This window comes from Chlorocebus sabaeus, chromosome 20 (genome assembly GCF_047675955.1).
Source record: "Chlorocebus sabaeus isolate Y175 chromosome 20, mChlSab1.0.hap1, whole genome shotgun sequence".
In the NCBI taxonomy this organism is placed as follows: Eukaryota; Metazoa; Chordata; class Mammalia; order Primates; family Cercopithecidae; genus Chlorocebus; species Chlorocebus sabaeus.
Window position 1 is genome coordinate 88,633,424 of NC_132923.1, and position 15,601 is coordinate 88,649,024.

General features: G+C 36.5%; 1 protein-coding gene across 1 annotated transcript in view; it reads left to right on the plus strand.

Moving 5' to 3' along the window:
* The first annotated feature begins 6,419 nt into the window (after positions 1-6,419).
* Positions 6,420-15,601, plus strand: part of LOC103224846 (selection and upkeep of intraepithelial T-cells protein 1) — a 53,507-nt gene continuing 44,325 nt past the window's right edge. The window contains exons 1-3 of the mRNA XM_073008013.1: positions 6,420-6,737; positions 12,073-12,420; positions 14,665-14,946. Coding sequence (XP_072864114.1) covers positions 6,662-6,737; positions 12,073-12,420; positions 14,665-14,946 — 706 coding nt within the window. The 5' untranslated portion in view covers positions 6,420-6,661. The remainder of the gene's footprint in view (positions 6,738-12,072; positions 12,421-14,664; positions 14,947-15,601) is intronic.

A 15,601-nucleotide genomic window follows, 5' to 3' on the forward strand; every position in this document is an offset into this window, starting at 1 on the left:
CTAAGGAAGGATAGGACAGAATATCAAGTGAAAGTGGTCCAATATTAGTCACCGCTTTGGAGGTCCCTTTGTGGTCACCAAAATGTTTCAGGGGGTCCTCGCTTCCAGAGCTCCAAAGATGGTGGCAGGCCACTTCGAAGATAGCTGCAGGCTGCTTCCAAGATGGTGTCAAGCCTTGTGTTCTCTGACCTGGGGTTCTTGGCCTGCTAGTCCTGCTAGTGCTGTCTCTCAAGAGTTTCAGTTATCCTCATCCTTGCCAACATTTAGTGTCATCAGTTTTAAAATTTCAGCTCTTTTAGTGTTTCTAAAGTGAAATCTCATTGCAGTTTTTCCTTATATTTCTCTAATAGCTAGTGTGTTGAGCACTTTTATTGTACTTACTGGCTCTATCTTCTTTCGTAAAGTGTCTAAGTCTTTTACCCCCATTAAAATTGTTTTTTTTCAAAATCAATATTGAGGTGTAGGAGTTCTTTATATATTCTGGATATCAGCCCTTTGTTGGATGTTTAAGATGCCCACATATTCCCATGGTCTCTCTTGCCTTACTATATTCTTAATGGTGTTTTTAATAAGAAGTTTTTAATTTTGATGAAATTCGATTCATAATTTTTTTTTCTTTGTAGTTACTGGTTTTTGTATCTTGCCCCAATTTTTGCCTACCTCATGTTTTGTAAATATTCGTCTATGGTTTATACATCATACTTTAATTTTTACATTTAGATTTCCATCTCATATTAAATTTTGTTTAAGATGTGAGGTTAAGGTTGAGGTACATCATGACATGGAGATTATCTATATAACAAACCTTTACATATATGTCTGAACCTAAAATAAAAGTTAAAGACATACAAAAAATACAATACAATAAAAAACTAATAAAAACTAATAAAGTATAGCAAGTATTTACATAGTATTTTATTTCAATTTAGGTATAGCAAGTAATCTAGAGATAATTTAACATACATAGGAGGATGTGTGCAGGTTCTATGCAAACATTATGCTATTTTACAAAAGGGACTTGAGTGTCCTCGAATTTTGTATCCTCATGGATCATGGAATGAATCACCTGAGTATACCAAGGGATGACTGTACATATATACATGGATGATCATTTACACATACACATGTGCTGTGTGAATATATATACATGTGTACATATAAACTTATGTATATGAACATATATGTAAACATATGCATAACATGTGTAACCATTTATAAATATGTACATATACATGCATACATGTACATTTTATACATTTACTTATATATGTACATATATGTACTTATGCATTATATAACCTATATTATCTATAGTTACTTTCATATATGAGACTTACGAAATAATATGTATGAGATATATTTCTTGAAATTACACTCTTCATAATTTTACTTCTGTTTATCTCTTCAACTCACCTCTCATCCTTCCTTCCCATCCTAACTACCATTCCAGCCACAGTAAACTGCATGAAAATTTCTGAGTTCACCATCTTCTCTCCTGTGTCTTTCAAGGTGCTGCTTCCCCAGCCTGGAAAGACTACTCTGATCCCTTCCTTAAGTGGGCTTAGCGGGTAATTTTATTTCAAACTCCTCTTAGCCATTATCACCTTCCTAAAGCCTTCCCTAAATGCTTAATCTGAATTTAGTGCCTTTTATTTGTGCTTCCACAGCTTCCCTCCTTTCCTTTTTAGGTACAGGTACAGCATTCAAAATAAACTAATCACAGCCATTTTGTTCAGCACCAATTACATGAAATATGTACATCAGATTACATCTTGCTTTCCTTCAGAATGACATGTGTCATGTTAGTACTTGCATACTGCCAGGTGTGATCACTGAAGCTGAACAAAGAGTTCTATCCACAGGTTGAAGCAGCCAGTCCCCTGGGAATTTCCCTTGGACTGGAACATAAGATTCAGGCTGGCAGACTCAGATTCCCTGAGGCTGACAGCAGAGGAAGGGGCTTTGCTAGGCAGTTTGCCTGATCCCCATCTGACTCTGGCACATCTAGCCCTAGCTACAAGAAAACTGCTGGAGCACTGTCGAAATTCATGTGACTCAACTGAGACTCATTCGTAAGGACAACAGAGAACTGATTTGGGGTCACCTGGCTCAGGTAGGTGAGTAGATTTAGTAAGATTTAGAACATAGTTCTCGCTTCATTGATGGTCTTCATTTTTATTCCTCTCTCTTCTTTGTGCCTTCTAGGGGGAACCCTAGAAAGGTAAAGTGGATATATCGGAAGCACATTGATTTTACTTAAAATAAAAACACAACAGAAAAGGGATGAATTGGACACTGTTTCTATAATATCAGGAAAATTGGTGTGACCATACTGGGTTAAAGACATGCATATCTTCATTTGTGATCTGACTCACTTTCCTGACAAGTTGAATGTGATTTGTATTAATTTGTATAATCCTTTGATGGCACATTTGCCTTTTTTGTTTAACATTTTAAAATATACAGAACATAAACTTACAAATTTTACCATTTTGAATACTTCATTCTGTAGCGTTCACATTGTTGTGCAACCATTACTACCATTGATCTCCAGAATTTTTCATTTTCCCAGTCTGAAATCCTGTACCTGTTAAAAACTAACATCATCATTTGAACAGCTTCCAAAACCCATATGTAAAATGAGAAATATGTACCCAATCATATCAGGATTTTCATTTGAGAGAATAAAATCTGTGGGTTCTCTATAGCAATGTTCCAAAAGACTGCATTTTCTTTAACGGCTTCACTCTTTTTATTCCCTATTTCCAATTTTCATATTGTGCTTTCATTCCAATTTTTTTACAAATTACCTTTGGAGAAGTGTGGCACATAGATGTGGGTAGACAAAGAAGATATCCAGCACAGTCCACCACTTCTGCCTCTTACCAAGAGTCTTGCCCACACTCTAGTCTTTTCCTTCAGTGAAAAGTTTATATTTTTATCAAAGGATAGCCCAATCCCATAAGCTACCATATCTTGATGGGTAATATTAATTTGACTGTATTTTCTGCCTAAAACCTAGACCATCACCACCAGTGTTATTCATGTTATCTCTGGCAAAACAAATAAAAAGCCATAGTTAATACAGAAAACACAGCTTTTGTAGACTCTGTTGGTCACAAAACTCTAAACTGGGTAATTGTAGGTGCCCTCTTCAACCACACATGCTGTGTTCTCTATGTCTTCATCAGCACCTCAGCTAGATGAGGTTCTTAACCTGATGGGATCCTTTTAATCTTTATTTCTTTGGGTCTTAGCCTTTGGTTGTCCTACCTTACTTGAATTGCTTCAGTTTATGTAGATGAGAACTATTGATCAAGGCACCTCTTTGCCCTCAGGATTAGTCTCTCCAGCTCTCCAATGACACACTTTTCTGACTCTTGGTTCAGTGATGTGGGAAGTGCAAAATGGCTAGAGGGTAGTCTCAGCTTCTAATTCATAACTGTATTCCATGGTGGAAACATTTTTCTGTGAGATCCTGGGACCTCCAGCCACACCAAGGTTGAAGACACAAGAAGGGAAGCAAAATTCTTCCAGCAGGTTATAAAACCATATAGTGAGAGTATCACTTCTCATATCTATTCCTTGCTTTCCAGGCCTATGCATTCTGCCACAGGAAAAATGGCACAATTATTTAGCCACTAGTTTAAGGCATATCCCACATGTCCTACCTGCGCCTATTGGAGGTTCTATGAAGTCAGTTCTATCTGGGTTGTGGGAATGTGGTGAGACTAGGGAATGTCATGGTGTTAAGCCAATTACTGTGCTTCATTCGCTGTAAAATGATTCTGTTTGTGAGAGACAATGTTGTATAGCAGGGGTCCCCACCCCCAGGCCATGGACTGTTTCTGGTCCATGGCTTGTTAGGAATCGGGCAGATGGCAGGAAGTGAGTGGAGGGCCAGCAAGTGAGCTCTATCTGTATTTATAGGTCCTCCCTATTGCTCACATTACCTCCTGAGCTCTGTCTCCTGTCAGATCAGCAGCAGCATTAGATTCTCATAGGAGTGCAAAACCTATTGTAAACTGTGGATGTGAGGGATCTAGTTGCATGCTCCTTATGAGAATCTCATGCCTGATGATCTGTCACTGTCTCCCACTGTCATGCCCAGATGGGACCATCTAGTTGCAGGAAAACCAGCTCAGGGCTCCTACTGATTCTACATTATGAGTTGTATAATTATTTCATTATATATTACAATATTTAATAGTAGAAATGAACTGCACAATAGATGTAATGCACTTGATACATCACCAAACTAATCCTCCCTTCCCCTAGTCCATGGAAAAATTGTTTTCCATGAAATCTGTCCTTGGTACCAAAAAGCTTGGGGACTGCTAGTGTATGGGATATCATGGAATGAAAGAGCATTCTGTATGTGTATGAGTTGTTGTGCATGAAGAAGTGCTGCTGGTAGGGACATCAGATCCAATAACAGAGTAAGTATCTGTCCCTTCAAGATGAATGCCTGTCCCTTTATAGATGTGCCCATCTAACCTACTAGGTTCCTGAAAACTAAAAGTCTTCTGCTACATGTCTCATGGCTAGGAAGAAGATGAGGGACTCCTTTGGAGCTGAAATTTAGACCTCTGTGTTTTTCAAACATGTTCTCTATTGTACATTTAGAACTTTATATTTCCCCTTTTCCTTAAGTCCATCTTCTAGGGCAGTCTGAAGAAGGTAGAGGACTGCATAGTCTTTAAAATTACTATTTTTGCCATAGCAACCAAGTCACTTCGTTTTCTTCTCTGTACCTTACTTCGCACTTGCAGTTAAACCTGTATCACAATTATTGGCAAATTGCATAAGTTTAGTGCCATGGCATCCTATACATTGCCCATCCTATACATTAGCTGTGGCCTCCTTGAATACATAAGCAACCCAATTTCAGAATCATATTTGGAGAGTTTCTTTCTGGGAGACACTTTCAGTACCAGTTCCTGCATCAGTCATGGCTCTAATAAATACAAATCACATGAAATGCTTATATTTTGGGGCATTCAAATAAAAGATCATTTACAAATGTGTGAACGAGGTGTATGGAAATCCTATTGCAATATCCTGGAGCTAAAATAAAAGGGTTGTGACCATCCCTAGGCTTGAGGGAGCAGAAGCAGGAAGCAGTAACTAAAACTTAAGGACGATTAGAACTTTTTTGTTTTAATGGAAACTATGAGTTAGGATTTGAGTCTGGTTCCAAAGTCCTACTTTTTATCACTCTTAAACAATAAACTTCAATGTACTAAAAATGATGAGTAAACAAATACTTTACTGTTCTTAATTTCCTTGTAGTACTCATACTTTATAGTATAGTATCATTATGACCACTTTATATACAAAAATTCAATCAATTCCAATAATAGATGTAATGAGGAAAAATTATTATTCCTTACTTACAGCAGAATAAACAGAGTCACAGAGTGTGTTATAGTAACTTGCCTAAGCTGATACAACTGAATAGTAAAGACAGTACCATTTTAGGACCTCACTTTTATCCACTATGCATACTACCTCTTAGCCTCTTAGTAGTTCCCTAGCCTAGAGGATAAAGCTTAAATTCATTACCCTAGCATATGAAGCCCTTCACTATGTGCTCTCTGTCTCACTCCTTAATCTTGCTAGACAAATATATTCCTCAATTTCCCTTGCTCAGTAAGGTTTCTGCATATTGAATCTGGTGTATGTCCTCATTCCCTTTATATTGTATGAGATACCACTTCATTCTCCAAAATGTAGACACCACCTCACTAGTAAAGTCTTCATTTTGTGAACCTTCTCCCTGCCATGATGCTGCACAGTGAATTGCTCTCCAAGGTTGCAAGAACTGCCCACGTACATAGGATGGCACTTTTACGTTATCGTTGCTATCCAAGTGTCTGTTCACTTGCCTATGACCCTAGAATCTAGCAAATCTTTTTTTGTTGGGGATAAATAGATAACCATCACATTTGTCTGCTGAATCAAAAGCCAAAACATTACAGAACTGATGAAAAACCTTCACATTAGACTAAATATGCAATATTGTATTTTACCATTTGTTCTCCATGGCCATATACACTCATTCACCTGTCTCTAATTGTGAGTTCTTCGGAAGAAGAAAATTCTGAGGGATTGCCACAACTAAAGAAAAGAAAGTCATATTCTCTTATAAAGTGGTTACTTAATTCATTCCATGAGAATAATAGAGCTAAATTTGTCTTTAAACTTTTCTTTGAACCTAAATGTAACTAACCCTGGCAGATGCTTAGGCTACTAAGGTTTTGGAGAACAGGACCTACTCCCTAGACCTGTTGCCACTTTCTCTGGAGAAGTAGGTCACCTGATGAAGTTTACAACACCAGAAGAAAAATGACGTCTAGCCTGGGAGGAAGAAATCCTTTAATGAGAAAGAAGCCTCTGACTGGACTTGGTCGTTATATTAAACATCTTAAAAGTGGAGTTACCAGATTTAGAAAATAAAAATTATATGATGCCCAAGAAGTATTTATACTAAAAAATTTACACTGCCTATCTGAAGTTCAAATCTAACTGGGGGTTCTACTTTTTTTCTGGTAACTCTATTTGAAAGTTAATTACTGCAGGAAGATGTGGAGATACGTGATTTCTGTGACATGTTAATCCTGTTCTCACGGAACCTGCCTAATTTCTTATCACAGGTATAATGGAAACTGCAGGGCTATCTTTCTCCAGATACTTTGTTGTTATGAATCTCCTCCAGATGACAATACCAAGTTCAGGTATGACTCTCTCTTACCCTTGTGGGTCTTGGCAATATGAAGTGTGCCAGAAAAAGCAAGGACCAAACAAAAGGGACAGATTCTTGAGCATTGTTCCTTAGGTTTAATACAGTTATGTAATGAGGACATGTACTGTAAGAATTGTCTTATGGTTAGGAAAAACTACTTCTAATCAGCAAGTCTTTTTCATGTACCCAGATTTGTGTTAGGTTCCAGGGAGAAAACAAACAAACAAACAAATGAAGAAGTCCTAATATTTGCCCTCAAGAACTCAATATTTCTATTGAGGAGACATGATTTACTTATATCTTATACAATGAAGAAGTTGCCCAAATTGTGGTCCATATTGGAATCCATGTGAGTTATCTGTACAGTAAGATAAGCAAAGACACAATAGGCTGGTGGGACCTTGATAGATGATGAAAATTTGCAGTGGAAGGTGATCAATGCAAAGCAGATATAAATATAATTTATTTAGAGACAAATACATTAAAAGCCTGAACCAACAAGTGGCACACGAGATTTAAAATTTCTGGCAAAAGCTACTTGTTACATGGTACAAATCTTACTGATGCATATTTGGGTAGTGTCCAGTCTTTGGCTAATAAAACAAAAGCTGCCACAAACATTATGCACATATATTTTGAGCATATCTATGAGTAAGAATGTAGGAAATATGTCTAAGAACAGAACTATTTGTCAAAGCTATGTGCTGTTTTTTATTATATTAAAAATATTATTCCAAAATAGTTACCAATGTACCTGTCCACCAACAGCATATGTGAGTTTTTCAGGTGGATGTTACAGGTATCAGGATTTTTTATATTTTCCAAACTTACAGACGAAAAATAGAAACTCACAATGATAATATTTTACCTTTTTATTGAGTTAGGGTGGCCTTCCTTCCTCTCAAAAAATTGTATTCATTTTATCTAAACTGCCTACTTAATGGCCTTACTTCACATTTCCTTTGCATTAAACTTGCACACATTACAATTCGCTTTTTGATCTGTTAACTTTTCCATGTATTTTTGACCAGTTTATAACTCAATGGACTTGTGAATTATATTTTGGATGTGCAGAATTGTTTAGTTTTGATTTTTGATTTTATTTTGTGAATTACAAAATTTCCCCCAAGTTTCCATTTATTTCGCTCTCCTTTTTCTCCTCATGGACTTTTAAAATTATTATAGACTTTATTTTCTATAGAAGTTTTAGGTTTACAGAAAAATTGTGCAAAACGTATATACAGTTCCCACATAACCCCACTCCCTATTCTCTACCTGTCCCCCTCCCACAGAGTTTCCCCTTTTGTTAACCTCTTTCATTTGTGTGGTACATTTATTGAAATTAATGAACCAATATTGATAGATGATTATTAACTAAAGTCCAAGTTTACGTTAAACACTCTGTGTTGTACCTTTCTCTAAGATTTAACAAATTGTTGTAGAAATGAGCCAGCGATGTCCTTTGCATGTTGGCCCTTTGTTGCTTGCTTCTTAAATCAGGTTGAGACTCATTAGCTCAAAAGCCCAGGATGCCAAACTGAAGTGTTTTCACATCCAGTTGTTGTAAATATATCCCAAACAGGCAGATTTTTCTTTCTGCCATTTTATGTCTTCCTGCTTTGTACACCTTGGGAAACTGCACCCAACATCTGCCAGCCGTAGACAAGAAAAATCTTGTAGTTATATAAACTGCAGCTTGATGCTCTTCAGAGCCCTTTGACCCAGCAGCTTCCTACCATGCTGTGAAGTGATGTTATCTAGACACACAGAATCTCCCCTCCCATCCTTGGGAGTGCCTTTGTCCTCCTGCATTCTGGATGGTGGTCCCCTGTGCTTCTACAAGGCCTTATCCTGTGAGAACTGCTCTTTTTGCAACCCTGTCCAAGTGGTGTCCAAATAGAAGCTTTTGTGTGCTACTGCCACCTATGGTCTTATCTTTTTCCTTGATCAGCCTCTGGAATTCTCCAATTCATTATATAAATGTATCATGCTTGCATCCACCATTATAGTATCATACAACATAATTTCACCATCATAAAAATGTCCTGTGCTTCACCTGTCCATTCCTCCCTTCACCTGAAACCTGGCCAATTACTGCTCTTTTTACTCTCTGTACGTCTGACTCAGAATGTCGTAAAGTTGGATTCATATAGTATGTGCCCTTTTCAGACTGACTTATTTCACTTAGTAATATGTATTTAATCTTCCCACATGTCTTTTAATAGCTTCATAACTCATTTATTTCTATCACTGAGTAATAGTTCATTGTATGGACTTACCATAGTTTGTTTATCCATTCTCTTACTGAAGCACATATTGACTGCTTCCAATTTTAGCAAGTATTAGAAAAGGTTCTTTAAGTATTTGTATACAAGTTTTCATTGGATGTGGTTTTCAACTAATTTGGGTTTAGTTAGGATCACAATTTCTAGATTCTATAGTAATCTTATATTTAGCTTTGTAAGAAATTATCAAACTGTCTTCCAAAGTTCCTATACCATTTTGCACTCCCACCAGAAATGAATGAGAGTCCTTGTTCTTCACATCCTTGTTTGTATTTTGGATTTCAGCCATTCTTATAATAGGTTTAGGTTAGTATCTCATTGTTTCAATTTGCAATTCCTAAATTATGTATGATTTTGAGCATTTTTATATCTTAATTTGCCATCTATGTATCTTCTTTGATCAAGTATCTGTTCAGATATTTTGTCTATTTTTAATTGTGTTGTTTGTTTTTCTACTGTTAATTTTTACATTCTGCACACAAGTCCTTCCTAAGCTATGTCTTTTGCAATTTTTTTCAGTCTGTGGCTTGTCTTTTTCTTCTCTTAACAAAAGCTTTTGCAGAGCAGACATTTTTAACTTTAATGAATCAAAATTTGAAAATAATGAATTAATATTTGATCTGTTGTACCTTTTCTATACATTCTTGATCAGTTTGAAATTCAATTTACTGACTTATTTTTATGTTGTGCTTCTCAGCTGTTTCTTCTTCTCATAGTGTCCGAGTCCTATGTTTGCTTAGTTAGAGTTTTTCAGACCACACATCAAGTTTATAACAACAACTTTTTCTATTTATTTTATATTTTGAAACTAACCCATGCAAAATGATTTCTTATATAAAAATTGAGATTAAAATCTGACATCATTTTTTTAAATACCTAGGTTTTTTTATTTATTAAGTAATCAATCTTTCTTCAGATACCCCAGACGTTATCTTTGTCATAAACCAAACTCCTCTAAGGATTTGCATCTCCAAACTCTGTCCCATTGAACTTTCTTCTCATGGGTTAATTACAGAACTTTTAAAAAATATATAGTATTTATATAACTAATTTAAATATCTTGTAGAGATATTCTCTGCTCAGTGTTTTTTTAATATAATTTTTCTATAAAAAGTTTACAAACATATTTTCTTTTATGAAGTATTTCAAAGGTATTTTTATTTTCATGATCTCAAATTGTTATATCAAGTTATGTGTGCTGTATTGTTGATTTTAACATAAAATGTTCTAATATTTCCCATTATGCCTTTGAAAGTTTTTCTTTCTTTTTCTTTATTTTCTCTAAGATTGTTGTAAACCTGAAAATTTGATAAAATATGTATTACACAACCTTAAGAATATATCACTTATATGTCTAGTTAGATATAAAAACTGGTATGGAATAACAATGAAATGATCTTACCTTGCATTATTATTATTATTTTAAAATAGATATAAAGGTAAATGTGACAATTAGCTTGTAATCACTATATATGTGATATTTTACCTGTTACATATGCATTTAAAACACTCAAAATAATCAATGTTTTATATATGTAATTGGAGTTTAATTGATTAAGGCACTAAAATTTGCAGAGTCTGCAAAATATCTCAAGCACTGATCCTAGGAGCAGTGTAGGGAGGGTCAGAATGTTGTAGCCTCCAGCTGCATGACTCTTTAACCTTAATTTCGAATCTTGTGACTAATGTTAGTCCTACAGAGGCAATCTAGTCCCCAGGCAAGAAGGAGACCTGCTTTGAGAAAGGACTGTTATCATCTTACTTTTAAACTATAAACTATAAAGAAGTTTCTCCCAAAGTTAGCTCAGCCTACATCCAGGAATAAACAAGAACAACTTGGGGGTTAGAAGAAAGATGGAGGCAGTTACGTTAGATGTCTTTCACTGACTCAGTCATAATTTTGCAAAAATGGTTTCACTTTCCTCAATGAGTGGGGCAAGGGACCAAAATGGAGAGTCTGAAATGTCCCCTTTTCCCACACCTTATTGTAGTCAGGGACTAAATATCAACTTTGGGAGTTTCTGAGCCTCAACACTGAAAGAACATCTGTTACAGCCAAGTGGCATCACAAGAAGAAAACAACAAATGAAACATCCAAACCTGTGGACATTTGCAGGGGCAGGTGGTGATAGTTTAAGACATCTTGCTGGTAAAATCCAAGAAAATAGAGAGATGCAATGTGTTAAGCACAGTACTTCCATAATAAGAGATTGCAAAGAATAAGAGAGGTCAAATTAAACATAGAATGTGTGAGAATTTTCCAGAATTTAAGAAAGACAAAAATCATCCAATTCAAGAAGCAGTATGAAAGAGCCAGAAAAAGATAAATGCATTCATACATGGATTCATTATAGTTAAAATGGAGTAAATTTTAAGAACTGCCTGAAAGTATGTTTAGAGTAAATGAAATAATAGAATGAAGAGGAGCAATTATTATACTGGTGGTAGTAATTGTTTTTATTTTAACAGAAATGGAAACCATACAGCGACAATGGAAACCATTTTTCATATTTCCTTTTTTTTTTTTTTTTTTTTTTTTTTTTTTGAGACAGAGTCTCACTCTGTCGCCCAGGCTGGAGTGCCATGGCGAGATCTCAGCTCACTGCAACTTCTGCCTCCTGAGTTCAAGTGATTCTCCTGCCTCAGCCTCTTGAGTAGCTGGGATTAAAGGCCTGTGCCACCAAGCCTGACTAATTTTTGTATTTTTTAGTAGAGATGGGTTTCACCATGTTGGTCATGCTGGTCTTGAACTCCTGACCTCTTGATCCGCCTGCCTCGGCCTCCCAAAGTGCTGGGATTACAGGCGTGAGCCACTGCGCCTGGCCCATATTCCTTAAAGGAAATAATTTCATGAATTTCCATTCAAACAAAGTGCAAAGTAAAGGTGTTTTCAAGGAAAAGGGAAAACAAAAGAATTTACTCTTAATAAAGTGTGTGTGTGGGGGGGGTGGGTGTGTCTATATGTATGTGTGATATAATAATTCAAATGAAAATTTTGTCTCAGTCCACCTCTCACCCTTTGGTTGCTGTCTCCCTTCCCAGAGCAATTCACAGTGAATAGCTTAGAGAGGCCAGTCTTGGCTGCACTGGGTGGGAAAGTTGAGCTCAGTTGCCAGCTGTCTCCACCACAAAGCGCAGAACACATGGAGATACGCTGGTTCCGGAGTCACTACACACGACCTGTTTACCTGTATAAGGAGGGTAAAGACCTGTACGGAGAAACTATCTCCAAGTATGTGGAGCGGACAAAGCTCCTGAAAGAAGCCATTGGAGAAGGTAAAGTGACCCTCAGGATCCTTAATGTCAGTGCTGATGATGATGGGCAGTACCACTGCTTCTTCAAAGATGGAGATGTCTTTGAAGAGGCCATCGCAGAAGTGAAGGTCTCAGGTAAGGATGGATCCCTGTGAGTTTTCTATGCATCCAAGATTCTCAACCCATATGAGGCTGAGTATTAGGAAAATTCTCACTATTTCTACTTTTCTCTTTTATGGTCTGGTTAACAAGGTCAAATTCATGAGTTTAGTGTTTGAATTGGAAGGAGTGGAGGATCAAGAATGAGAATTATGTCTGTGCAGACATCAAAACTATCAGTAAATACTGTCTGCTTTTTTACATCTACATATATTGTTAGATGGCTAAAAAATTAACAGAATCCTTTTAAAATTCGTTATAATCCTTCTAGCTATTTCTGGCATCACTTTAGTAAAACTTGACTTTTGAAAGTACCTGAATCTTTACAATACACTCCTTAATGGTAATTCTTATTCTGATTTCTCCCTGAATCAATTCACTGATTACCTAGTTACAGATTCACTTTTGTGGAGAAATAGGAACACTTTTACACTGTTAGTGGGATTGTAAACTAGTTCAACCATTATGGAAAACAGTATGGCGATTCCTCAAGGATCTAGAACTAGATGTACCATATGACCCAGCTATCCCATTACTGGGTATATACCCAAAGGATTATAAATTATGCTACTATAAAGACACATGCACGTATGTTTATTGCAGCACTATTCACAATAGCAAAGACTTGGAATCAACCCAAATGTCCATCAGTGACAGATTGGATTAAGAAAATGTGGCACATATACACCATGGAATACTATGCAGCCATAAAAAAGGATGAGTTTGTGTCCTTTGTAGGGACATGGATGCAGCTGGAAACCATCATTCTTAGCAAACTATCACAAGAACAGAAAACCAAACACCGCATGTTCTCACTGATATGTGGGAACTGAACAATGAGATCACTTGGACTCGGGAAGGGGAACATCACACACCGGGGCCTATCATGGGGAGGGGGGAGGGGGGAGGGATTGCACTGGGAGTTATACCTGATGTAAATGACGAGTTGATGGGTGCAGCACACCAACATGGCACAAGTATACATATGTAACAAACCTGCACGTTGTGCACATGTACCCTACAACTTAAAGTATAATAATAATAAATAAATTGAAAAAAAAAAAAAACCTTCACCCACTGTCTTCAAAATTCTACAATATATATACTATATAGGTGCTGTTTGCAAATACAAAGCATTTAAGCAAATCACCTCACACTTGAAGTATTCTGAATGACAGAGAAATGGAGGGGAGATGAAGGACTTGAAGCAAACCAAGGGCTTCACAAATGTGAGGACACATGTGGAGGGATACAGGGCACTCACACTTAACATCTTTACTGGATATTATGTGACACTCAATTCTATAGTCTACAGCTGAGCTATCCAATATGATATATATTAGCCACATGTGGCCATTTAAATTAATATGAAAATTAAATAAAATTAAGCATTCAGTTTTTCAGTCTCAATGGCCACATTTCAGGTGTTTAGTCATCTCATGTGGCAAGCAGCTACTGTATTAGAGGGCGCACATATTTCCATCATTGCAGAAAATTTTATTAGACAGAGCTACTCTAGAGTCACAGTTTAAATCTCTGTTCATTCTTTCTTTGCCCACATATTAGGCAAGACTTATGTCCCAGGTAAATCCTGAAAATTTCTTTTTTCTTATCTATTTTCTCTAAAGCCTTATCTATTTTCTCTAAAGTGGTATGTATCATATTTTGAAAACACTAATGTATTACGTATTTTTAAGTGAAACATATTGCATGTAAAAATACCTATTGTATGCAAAATACATAAAAGTTAAAGTTTTAATTAAAGTTGCAAATGTACATTTATAATGTTGTTTATTATTTGTAATTTGTTATGTTGGCTCAGAAGTGGCTAATAGTGAAGATAAAAGAAAAAACATTAAGCCATAAGTTCTATGAGGACTGAGATCTTGATTTTTTTGTATATCATAATCCAAGGACCTAGTCGAGTTATGTGAATTTAGTTAATAGCCCACATTTTGAGTGAAAGAATAAATGAAAAAACAGGCATTTTCTCACCTCACTTACTTTGGACTATGTTGTTATTATGTTTATCACAACACTTCAGTGTGGCGTATCCCTGTTCCTTTTTGAATGGCTTGTCATGACAATCAGCCCCATAGAGTTTAGCTATCAATATCTAAGGACACAGGGATGAAAGGGGGCAGGAAGTCTTTTCCCCTCTGTTCTCTGTTTTCTTCTCTTCCCCTAAATATAGTTTCTCCCTTTTTGTTTTCCAACTAGCTACAAGTTTAGAAATACAAATTCTTATTCATCCTCCGAATACCAAAGGTCTTTTAGTGGAGTGTAATTCAGAAGGTTGGTTCCCACAGCCTCAAATGGAATGGAGAGACAGCAGAGGAGAGATCATTCCACCTTCATCAAAATCCCATTCACAGGATGGAAACAAATTGTTCAACATGAAGATGAGCCTTCTCCTTAGAGATAACTCCCATGGCAACATCACTTGCTACCTTCGAAATCCTGTAACTGGTCAAGAGGAAAGGACAAGCATTGTCTTATCAGGTGCGATCTGAGTGTTTGTTCTTCAAATGATGGCCATTGCCATAAAACTTGTAAATTAAAGAGGAAAAAATCATATGCATACTTTCTTCCCTTGGTTTCCAAGACATTACTTTCTCTTGGTTTTATTAATTGTCTTCTTGCTTGTTTTGTTTCTTATTCTTTTTGTTACGGTCTTTTTCTTTTCGCTCTGTCTTCTTGCTATTCAGGTTCCCAGGACATAGTTTTTGTTTTGTTTTTTAACTTCTATTTTAAGTTTAGGGGTACATGTTGAGGTTTGTTATAAAGGTAAACTTATGCCATGGAGGTTTGTCATACAGATTATTTTGTCACCCAAGTATTAAGCCTAATGCCCATTAATTATTTTTCTTGTTCTCTCGCTCTTCCGACCCTCCACTCTCCAACAGGCCCCAGTGTGTGTTGTTCCCCTCTACGTGTCCCTGTGTTCTTATCATTTAGCTCCCACCCATAAGTGAGAACATGCAATATTTGGTTTTCTGTTTCCCAAATTTAGTTTTTTGAGCCTTTCCTCTGATGCGAGTTCATTCTGTCTCAAGACTTTGAATACCATCAATGTGACTGTGGCTCCTCCAATAGTATCTCCTGCCCAGACCTCTCTCCAAACTCTGTTTTCATCTTCAAACTCAACATCTCAACA